Source organism: Semicossyphus pulcher, unplaced genomic scaffold (assembly GCF_022749685.1).
Source record: "Semicossyphus pulcher isolate SPU_LCO1_2020_fin unplaced genomic scaffold, fSemPul1.0.p SCAF_4, whole genome shotgun sequence".
Lineage (NCBI taxonomy): Eukaryota > Metazoa > Chordata > Actinopteri > Labriformes > Labridae > Semicossyphus > Semicossyphus pulcher.
In genome coordinates, this window is record NW_027211715.1 from 687342 (window position 1) to 698107 (window position 10766).

At 52.5% G+C, this 10766-nt stretch overlaps 1 protein-coding gene across 2 annotated transcripts; it reads right to left on the reverse strand.

The window, feature by feature from the left end:
- Positions 1–553: 553 nt before the first annotated feature.
- myoc (myocilin) lies at positions 554–7109 on the reverse strand. 2 transcript variants are annotated; one of them, XM_069679918.1, is made up of 5 exons: positions 6485–7109; positions 4349–4417; positions 4179–4271; positions 1740–1951; positions 554–1653 (listed from the first exon to the last, which is right to left on the reverse strand). In XM_069679918.1, exons 1-5 carry the CDS (start codon positions 6963–6965, stop codon positions 1072–1074), a joined length of 1437 nt encoding a protein of 478 aa, XP_069536019.1. In that variant the 5' UTR covers positions 6966–7109; the 3' UTR covers positions 554–1071. The 2 variants fall into 2 exon arrangements, with proteins under 2 accessions (XP_069536019.1, XP_069536018.1); XM_069679917.1 differs by lacking the exons at positions 4179–4271; positions 4349–4417; positions 6485–7109 and having other exon boundaries at positions 1740–3128.
- Positions 7110–10766: the final 3657 nt, after the last annotated feature.

The window sequence follows — 10766 nt, forward strand, 5'->3', positions numbered from 1 at the left end:
GTATATAATGGTGAGTTGTTTAAATACATTGTTCACAGCGTTGTGCTTGACCGGTAGCTTTAGCATTAGCAGTTGTATTTGGAGTCTATGATTAAAGCAGAATGAGGGATACACGTTTACAGTCGAGGCTGTGTGAACACCGCTTCACTGGTCGCACACTGTGAATGTTATAAATGATCACCAGTTAGAGGAATAACACACTTCAGTGTGTCGGGCTGCAGCACTGTGACTGTCACACATTGAACACTGTTACAAAGTTCAACAGTTATTAATAATTATAAACTCTGAGACAGAGCTCAATGTAACGCTGTGGGAGCTGAACGAACCCTGACGAGTGCGCCCTGGAATCGTGTTATTAGTGATTATTAATATTATGGTTATGATGGGCAACACGACACGTGCAGTAGGGCGAGGTGTGTAGTGGTGCTGACTCCTCTTAACATCTACTTTTCATGGGTGAAGAAAAACAGCTGAGCGTTCTTCTTTGTGACGATCGGTTTGTCGATAAATCAGCTGCTTTAAAATGAGTTTTAATGAAACACACATCATGTCATTATTGTAATTAAAGTTTATTTCATGACACTTTTTAACCTTTACTCTATGTTTACGACAGTGTACAAGTACATGCAATATTCAGTTCATGCTGATGAGAGTAGTTTATTAACAGCAGGTGTAGGCGGGTGAATCAGCGTGTTTCGTACCACAGGAGGAGTTTGTGTTGTCTTCTTTGATTGTCCCACTGAGCTCATCTAATTTCACATCGAATATATTTATAGCTTAACAACAGAACAAAATCATACATCTGAATTAAAGGCGGTACAAAAATAGTTCCTCTGAAAACATCTGTGTGGACCTGGCCACAGTAAGAGCCCCTCCCACTGAAGGAGAAAAGACCTGCAGGGGGCGCTGTTCCTTTAACGTCGTCACTCTGGTAGTTCAGTCCTTGCTCTTCTACAGGTGGATACTGATGCTGTTGGCTTTATAACTTCTACCTCGTACACGCTCTAAAGCTCTGAGTCTCTGAAGCAGGAGCAGCTAAACGTCTCTCTCACGCCGTCTCTCACGGCGGCGTTAGTTGGCCTGCGGGCGGCCCAGCCTGACGTCGTACGACACCATGTGGAAGTTGTCCCAGGAGAGCAGCTTCCTCTGAGCCAGGCTGTAGTCGATCATGCTGTTGTAGTGGTGCTTGTTCTTGAAGGGGATGGACACGGACCTCCCCTGGCTGGTCTCGGTGTCGTACATGTAGTTGATCATGGTGTTGGGGGCCGTGTAGCTGGCCACCGTGTACAGCTTCCCACAGATGATGAAGGAGTTGGCCACTGAGTTCTTCCTGATCTGGGTCTCCCAGCTCTTCTTCACCTCCAGACTGTGAGGGTCCAGCTGCGAGATCACGATGGCTCCTTTGGCCTTGTTGGTGGAGTAGACGGCCCACAGCCCCTGCTCGTCCACAGACAGGTCGATGTCTGTGTAGCCCCCCCAGGAGTAGGGGAACTGGCCGTGGAAGCCGGCGTGGGGGAGGTCACGGCGGGCCGCGGTGCTCTCAGAGGCCAGGTCGTAGCGGATAAGCGTGCGGCTACGGCGTCTCTGATAGTACAGAGAGCCTCGGTACACGGTGGCACCGGTGCTCTCCACCTGCTCCGGCAGCAGCAGCACCTGTCAGGGAAACATGAGACAACAGCCAGGAGTGACAACAGACTCACGGCTCCTTTCATCATTGATGTCAACCATGTGACGCCTACCTTCGATGGGAAGCCTTTAGTGAGTTGAACCATGTCGTCGTATCCAAACAGCTTCCTGACGTCAGAGCCAACGGTGTCGATACGCCAGATCATGTTGGCTCCATAAGGAGAGACGGCCTCAGGGTCCTGCATCCAAACGCCATATTTACCTTCGATGTTGTCGGCCCTCCTGTGAGTGACGGGATCACCAACCGAAACCAGATCCCCACAACCTGCGAGCACGAAGGAGAGGAAACGGGAGAGAAGGAAGGAGGGGAAACGGGAGAGCAGGAAGGAGAGGAAACATGAGAGAAGGAAGGAGAGGAAACGAGGAGAGAAGGAAGGAGAGGAAACATGAGAGCAGGAAGGAGAGGAAACGAGGAGAGAAGGAAGGAGAGGAAACATGAGAGAAGGAAGGAGAGGAAACGAGGAGAGAAGGAAGGAGAGGAAACATGAGAGAATGAAGGAGTGGAAACGGGAGAGAAGGAAGGAGAGGAAACATGAGAGAAGGAAGGAGAGGAAACGAGGAGAGAAGGAAGGAGAGGAAACATGAGAGAATGAAGGAGTGGAAACGAGGAGAGAAGGAAGGAGAGGAAACGAGGAGAGGAAACGGGAGAGAAGGAAGGAGAGGAAACGAGGAGTGGAAACGGGAGAGAAGGAAGGAGAGGAAACATGAGAGAAGGAAGGAGAGGAAACGAGGAGAGGAAACGGGAGAGAAGGAAGGAGAGGAAACGGGAGAGAAGGAAGAAGGAGAGGAAACATGAGAGCAGGAAGGAGAGGAAACGGGAGAGAAGGAAGGAGAGGAAACATGAGAGAATGAAGGAGTGGAAACGAGGAGAGAAGGAAGGAGAGGAAACGAGGAGAGGAAACGGGAGAGAAGGAAGGAGAGGAAACGAGGAGTGGAAACGGGAGAGAAGGAAGGAGAGGAAACATGAGAGAAGGAAGGAGAGGAAACGAGGAGAGGAAACGGGAGAGAAGGAAGGAGAGGAAACGGGAGAGAAGGAAGAAGGAGAGGAAACATGAGAGCAGGAAGGAGAGGAAACGGGAGAGAAGGAAGGAGAGGAAACATGAGAGCAGGAGGGAGAGGAAACGGGAGAGAAGGAAGGAGAGGAAACGAGGAGAGGAAAGGGGAGAGAGGAAAGGGGAGAGAAGGAAGGAGAGGAAAGGGGAGAGAAGGAAGGAGAGGAAACAGGAGAGAAGGAAGGAGAGGAAACATGAGAGCAGGAAGGAGAGGAAACGGGAGAGGAGGAAGGAGAGGAAACATGAGAGAAGGAAGGAGAGGAAACATGAGAGCAGGAAGGAGAGGAAACATGAGAGCAGGAAGGAGAGGAAACATGAGAGCAGGAAGGACAGAATGTGTTCCCTCATTGTTTGTTGATGTCTTAACGTTTTGTATTAAACTGTTTTTCTGGCTTTAGTCGCGTCTTGAGTAAAGTGCATCAACATGCAGGCTACGGGGGGCGATGAGGGTCATCTGAGAGCAGGGTGTCCTGAGGTCGTCTCTCGTCATCGTGGGGGCAGACAGACTCTGCCTGAGTCATCTCCATCAGGGCAGCTACCACTCGCCCTGTGTGTGTGTTGCTGTGAAAGCGATAAGCCCGGCTGTATATTTACCACTTCCTGAAATACACCCTCATGCTGGATTAAGGGTTGGATCGGAATATGTCTTATAAATACACCGCGTAGCTTCCTGTAGCCTCGCCACAGATTGAATGACTCCACGTGCTGACTGCACGTGTGTTCTCATGAGCTCCAAACAATCAAACCTGCCGAGGGTCGTTCAGCGAGCGGTGTCGTCGTGGATCCATCACAGGAGATCTCACCGTGTGCGACGTCCTCGTCAGAGCGGCCCCCCCTCAAACACGTAACTCAGACGAGCCCTCGGAGCTGCGAGCTGCGAGCCCTCGAAGCTGCGAGCTGGCACGACGGTGGTATTCTCGCCCCAAATGCTGCAGTATTAATAGCAGTATTTACTTTGAGGCTATCAGCAGGGGGGCCAGTGTTGTGTTCACCAGGTCAGATAGGTGGAGGAGGGGTGTGTGTGTGTGTGTGTGTGTGTGTGTGTGTGTTGTAAGTGAACAGAGCTCCTGTTTGCTGTCTTTGGTATGAAGCCGTGTTGTTATTACCGTTATTATTTACAACACATCTAAATTCAGTTCAAAGTAGCTCACAGTCTTTATTATTGCTGCACCAGATCGCCCCCTACTGTTCTGGAGGACACTTAGGATGTGTGACCCTTCACCTCTCGGGGCCTCGTGCTCCATAGAGCTGCTGGTGGGCTAAAACTCCACAGGAGACCTGAAACGTGTCCCTACGAGCAACATGAGACGTGTCTGATTCGTCCACGTCGCTCGGGCTGAGAGCAGACCGACCTGATGCACCGATACTTTAACTGACAGAGAAAATGAACACATGAATGGTTAGACCTCACAGGGAGAGAACACTGTGACAGACAGAGACCTGTGTGTCCCTCGGAGCCGTCAGGAGCAGGAACCTCCGTCACCTCGGCCTTCAGCTCCTGGAAACCCGGAGATCCGACCTGCCAGGCGGAGTCTGACGGAGACAGACGGAGAGTTTAGGAGGAGAGGACACAGAGAGGAAGAGGCAAACCTGCAGGTAACATGTCTCACCTCTCAGGCTGCTGCTGCTGTCCCCCTGTCTGTTGGGCCTGGACATCAGGTGAGACATGGGACTGGAGCCTGCACACACACACACACACACACACACACACACACACACACACACACACACACACACACAGTCAGTGATTTCTTGTGTAGAAACAAACAGAGTGTGTGTCCTCACAGAATGTGACCGCAGGAAACAAACACCCCTGAGTGGATTCCCAGCTGCTCCGGAGTCACACAGCCGACTGAAACACACATACCTGACACACTCGACACGCCCCTCCCCAGGACTGTCCTCAGTGCATCAAACCAACGTTTCTCCACACCTTCTTCTCTCCCTCTGTCCTTATTCCTCCTCTTGTTTCTCCCCTGTTACCCCCCAGCTGTGTCTCCCCTCTGACTCCTCCAGGAGGCCCTCGCAGTGTAAAGAGTCTGTAAAAAGAGACGGAGCCTCCCACAGATCTTTGCATCACAGTGAATGTTACATGTGTAACAGTCTGACCTTCTGTGTGCGTGTGAGCTCGTGCACATGGACTGATCTCAGGCGTGACACGAGCCCTAATGATGCAGAAACATTAAACAGCAACGTCCGGAGGCTGAAGACGAGCAGCAGCGGCGGCGGCGGCGGCGGCAGCAGCAGCATGAGAAACATGTTAGGGGGGGGGGGGGGTGTTTCCCAGAGGACACAGCCATTCATCATCATCATCACCACAGGTAAACAGCCTCTCTCTCCGACCCTCCTGAGCTGAAACATCTGGCCCGTTCGACGCTCTCAGTTCACAGACTGAAGTTTCACAGCATCCTCATCATGTTGTTCACAGACGTACGTTCTGTATGGCAGCATGTTGTGCACCATTTATATTTCCTCATAAACTGTCGTCATAATTTGTAATCAAAATGATCGTTTATATTTTGTGTGAGTAACTTCTGACGTTACAAAAGTTAATAAATGTTTAAGTACAGAATTTGTTTCACATCATAAAAACAAACGTAAATATTTTCAGAGCAGCTTCTCTGCAGAACGTCCATGTTTAGTCCCTCCACCTGCTGCATGCTCACACTGACAGAGACATCGTAGTTCATTGCTGTTATTTATGATGCACCTCCTGCCGGCTGCACGGCCAGGAGACTAGAAAGAAGCTGAACGACCTGCACACCGGCTCTGAGACTGGAACCTTGTTTACAGTCAGAGAGGATGAACTGCTGATCTGCTGCTGCACTCAAATGTTCCCTTCATGTCCTCCTGCAGACGGCCGGAGGTTTACACTCTGCCTCGGGCTGAGTCATGAACTGACCTCCTGTCGGTGCATCGTCTCCTCCCTCTGATCTATTCTACATCTGCCCCCCCCTCCTCAGGGACCCTGTGTGTACCTCAGAGTGCAGGTGTAAACACGAGGAGCTGAACAGGTCAGCCTGCAGCACAGGAAGGATTTACTGCTGCTGGGGGGGGGGCGGGGGGTAAACAGAGAATAGAAAGGGGATGGGGGGGGCAGCTAATCAGACGGATGTTTGGCCACTGCAAACACAGAGCTTACCCCCCCCCCCCCGGCTCCAGGATAACTCCCCAGCTCTGCAGCCCTCTAACCCTCTAACCCCGGAGGGTTAGTGTTCTTGGGCCCCAGGCCCCCCCACCCCCCGCCCCTGACCCACCAGGCGTCATCAAAAGCCCTGAGATGAGACGTCGGCACAGACCACTTCCAGAGCCTGCATCACATTTCACCCCCCCCCCCTCCTTTCTTTACACGGGCTATTCGCGCCCTGCGGAGGGAAACACCGTCATAAAGACTGAGCTGACCCCCCAGGTCCTGAAACCAGACCCCCAAAGCCCCAACAGGAAGCAGAAACCTGAGCCAAGGGTCTCTGCTACCAAAACATTTACCACACACACACACACACACGCACACACACACACACAGCACATAGTTAGTTTACGTGTGTGTGTGGCCACAGTGACTGGCCGCACACAGCCGTCCGCTCGTCACGTTTGTCACAGCAGGATCAACGCTCACGATTATTATCATGTTAACGATTCGTCTTTTAGTCGATCAGCGTTCCCACGTGGGCGTCTCTGAAAAGCAGCAGCTGCGACACGCCCCCTCATTAAAGACAAACAGAAAAAGCTGTGAGCGTTTCTCTTACCCAGAGACGGTCTCGTCAGGCCCCCGCCCTGCAGAGGGGGGCTTGGTGGCACTATGGGGGTCTGGGGAGGACAGGGTCTGCTCCTCAGCCTCTCCGTCTCCCTCCTCATCTCCTCCATCCTCCTCTGGAGCCCCTGCACCTCCTGCTCCAGACGCTGCTTCTCCCCCTGCAGCAGGTTCCTCTCCCCCACTGCCCGGCTCAGAGCCTCCTGGAGCTCAGACTGAGCCCCGGCTCCTCCAGGACCCCCAGTGTCCCCCCCACTCAGCCGGGACACCAGCACCTCCAGCAGGCTGAGCCTGGCCTTCAGGCCCTCCAGCTCGGGGCCCCCAGTCTGCGGGCAGCTGGCCTCCGTGGGGCTCGGCACGGTGAAGGTGTACTGACAGCGCCCGGCTCGGTCGTTTCCCCTCCACAGAGCCGCTCGGTCCTGAGCGTCCCCCCCCAGCAGGAGAGCAACCAGAGACAGGAGGAGCAGGAGGAACATGCTGCAGAGTTCTGTCCTCTCTGATTAAATTCTTCTTTTCTCTTTCACTTCTTCCCAAACCTCCCAGAAACACTTCTTTCTTTTCTCTCTCTTCTCTCAGGTGTCTCTTCTTCTCCCCTCCTCTCTTGTTCTCTCCTCAGTGGACAGGTCTGAAACTCTGAGCTCTCCCCACTGCTCACAGATATTTATACAATCTGGAGGGGAAGAGAGGAGAGATGAGAGGGAGGGGAGTGAGCGGGGAGGGTACGAGGGAGGCTCAGAGAGGAGAGAGAGTAACAGGATGCTTTGGGACAGAAACGTCAACAAACAGCTTCTCTGTGAGTCTTTCTGTGTTTACACGTTCTGATCCAACATGGCCGCTCTCTGACTGTGTTATCAGCTCCGTACGTGTCCCACATTCATGTTGAATCTGTGACATCGTCCCCTGACGTGTGTGATGCAGCTGCGTGTGTCAGAGGGGATTCGGCTGAGGCTGAACCCGAGGACAGCGAGCAGATCTGGGTCTCCCCGGATCCAGTTTCCTCCTGAGGAGCCGGTGTCCCCTTTCCTATTGGTGGGGGGCCAGAACGTGACGCAAGCTGCCGATAAGGGCTGTCACGGGGGGGCCGAGGTTACGAGTCAATCGATGAGCAAACACCTGACTCTGACCCCGACATGGAGCCGAGCGTGGCCTGTCTGTGTGCTCACACTTCTAGATGTCTCTGTAAGACAACGTGAGGGCGCCGTCGGGGCCGGTCCCTCCTGATCTCACTTCCTGTCGCTCTCTGCCGTGTGGGTTTGTTTCCTCGTCTCCCTCCTCGATGTAACACAGAACCTCAGACACGCTGACGGCTGAGGCTCACATGCGACACACACGATGATCTGCAGTTTATTTTCAGAGGCAGGATGAAAGCTCTGAAAGTGAGACTCAGAGACGCACGCGAGGAGGCAGGTGTGCACGCTCACAGCTTCCAGCTCTCAGCTCGCCTTCATGTGCGCCCTCTGTGTCCAGGCTCTACTCGCCTCCTTACCCTGCTGACCTGCCACCCTGAGGGCACCCTGAAACACCCCCTGACCCACATGCTTCCCTTCAGGGAGGTCAGAGGTCAAAGGCTGCTGGGGTGAAGTGTGCAAACACTTCCTCCTGCAGGTCGATGCTGTCACCTGCTCCTGTCAAACAGCCGGAGCTACCTGACACACACGTCTCCATTATCATAACATACATGTTCTTCAGATGACAGGGGTCACAGCAGCAGGACGACATGAAGGAACCTGAGCAATGTGGCTGATGAAGCCGGCCTGTGATTGGTTGAACACGTTGATGAATGGATGAAAAAGGTGTCGTATGCGTTTGATTTTTGGCGCGTCCTCTTACAGGAAACGTCTCCACGCTGAGGCAGTGAGGGGGGGCCCGAAGGTGAGAGAACGAGTAAACAACGAAGAGTCACCGACTGTGAGCATCACATGCTGACGGACTGTGATTTATTCTCTTCTTCCTGCAGCTGCTGACACACGTGTGTGTGTGTGTGTGTGTGTGTGTGTCTGTGTGTGTCTGTGTGTGTGTGTGTGTGTGTGACTGACTAACGCTGGCTGGCACGTTGTCCTCTCTCGTCTCTTGTGAGTTTAGGTGACTTTTATTGCACTCATATAACCGCTGCTATGCCCGGAATCTGAAGTCATCCAGCATCAGCCGCAAACAGAGGACCCACACATCCAGAGCTGCCAGCGTGTGTGTGTGTGTGTGTGTGTGTGTGTGTGTGTGTGTGTGGGTGTGTGTGTGTGCAGGATAGAACTGTCCTCTCTCACACACACACACACACAGGTTCGAGGACTGGATTTGTCCTCTGCATTGGAGTGTGTGTGTCTGAACGTTTTACAGCCTCTCTGCAAACAGATCTTTACTACCTGTGATTTCACTCGCTGAGCCGGACTACAAAGACGCTCTAAAGGCTGTCAGGCTTTTCACTGCAGCCACACCGACATTTAAACAAGTGTGTGAGGAGAAACAGACGTCTGCCCCCGTCGGGAGCAACAAAGTGAGAGCTGGAGGACCGCAGAGCGTCAGCCTGGTGGACGTTTCCTTCCTGCAGTCAGGGAGCCGGGCGGAGCAGCCTCTGCAGTGATGACTGTGTTTCTGTGGGTCAAATGTTTGCTTGATGTTCTCTTTACATTCCAGCTGCAGACGTCAGATCAGAACCTCCGGCTGGAAACGTGTCGTTAGTTACAGACCTGTGTGAGCCTGTCAATCATTTCATTCGGACTGTGCTAACTAACTGGATGGTTTACCGGTCTGTCTATCTGTCTGTCTACCTGTTCTGTCTACCTGTCCGTCTACCTGTCTGTCTACCTGTTCTGTCTACCTGTCCGTCTACCTGTCCGTCTACCTGTTCTGTCTACCTGTCTGTCTACCTGTTCTGTCTACCTGTCTGTCTACCTGTCTGTCTACCTGTCTGTCTACCTGTTCTGTCCACCTGTCCGTCTACCTGTCTGTCTACCTGTTCTGTCTACCCGTCTGTCTACCTGTTCTGTCTACCTGTCCGTCTACCTGTTCTTTCTACCTGTCCGTCTACCTGTCCGTCTACCTGTCTGTCTACCTGTTCTGTCTACCTGTCTGTCTACCTGTCTGTCTACCTGTCCGTCTACCTGTCTGTCTACCTGTCTGTCTACCTGTCCGTCTACCTGTCCGTCTACCTGTTCTGTCTACCTGTCCGTCTACCTGTCTGTCTACCTGTCTGTCTACCTGTCCGTCTACCTGTTCTGTCTACCTGTCCGTCTACCTGTCTGTCTACCTGTTCTGTCTACCTGTCCGTCTACCTGTCTGTCTACCTGTCTGTCTACCTGTCCGTCTACCTGTTCTGTCTACCTGTCCGTCTACCTGTCTGTCTACCTGTTCTGTCTACCTGTCCGTCTACCTGTCTGTCTACCTGTCCGTCTACCTGTTCTGTCTACCTGTCCGTCTACCTGTCTGTCTACCTGTTCTGTCTACCTGTTCTGTCTACCTGTCTTGACTCATTTTGCATATGCAGCATTTTCAACATGCTAAAGCTAGCAGGCTAAGTAGCAAAAGAAATGCAGAGAACGTTTGTTCCACACACTCTGACGATGCTGCAGGTCTGTCCCAACACTCAGACAGAGCATGTTGGTGTGTGTGTGTGTTTGAGTGTGTGGGGAACCTGCATTCTCTGAACGTCCAGCAGGGGGCGTCTCCCCTGGTTGTAAATCAGTGTGATCCTATAGAAGTCTATGAGAACATGCTCCCTCCTCCTCTCCTGATTTATTCCCTCAGTAAACATGTTCCTCATGACTTTATGGTCTCAGTCTCTAGTTTCAAGTCTTCTTCAGCACAGCGTGATGTCCATGTAGTCACTGATGCTCCCACTGAGAGTCACACAGAGCAGGAAGGTGTCTCAGTAGCTGCGTCTCAGTTCAGGGGCTGCAGCCTCTGAAGGAGGTGTCTGCAGAGGAGGAGCCGCTTGTAGCCGGCGTAGACGCTGAAGCCGAACTGAAATGAGACGTCTGGTCTACGGAGGATTTCCTGTTCTCCTCACCAGCTGTTCCCGCCCTTACCCTTGCATGACCACACACCGCTCCTGTCGCCTAGCAACAGGTAGCTAGCGGGCTAACTCGCTATCATAACTAGCATCACGTAACTTAACTTATTTTAAAGACAATTTGTTTCTAGGCTCCTTTTGTGTTGGAACATTTGTATCTCAGCTGTTCGATTGAGTTGAAACCAAAAACTTTAATTCGTCGGCCGTTTAAGAGCCCGCCATCGTTTGGATTGGCACCCAATGCATCTTGGGATATGTTAGGCTGCAAAGG

What these genes read in the sequence shown, in the direction of transcription:
- myoc (XM_069679917.1), bottom strand. Translation starts at nt 3,086, where the DNA reads ATGAGGGAACACATTCTGTCCTTCCTGCTCTCATGTTTCCTCTCCTTC. An exon ending in CTAAAGGCTTCCCATCGAAG is followed by an intron (nt 1,654 to 1,739) that starts GTAGGCGTCACA and finishes TTTCCCTGACAG; the next exon opens with GTGCTGCTGCTGCCGGAGCA.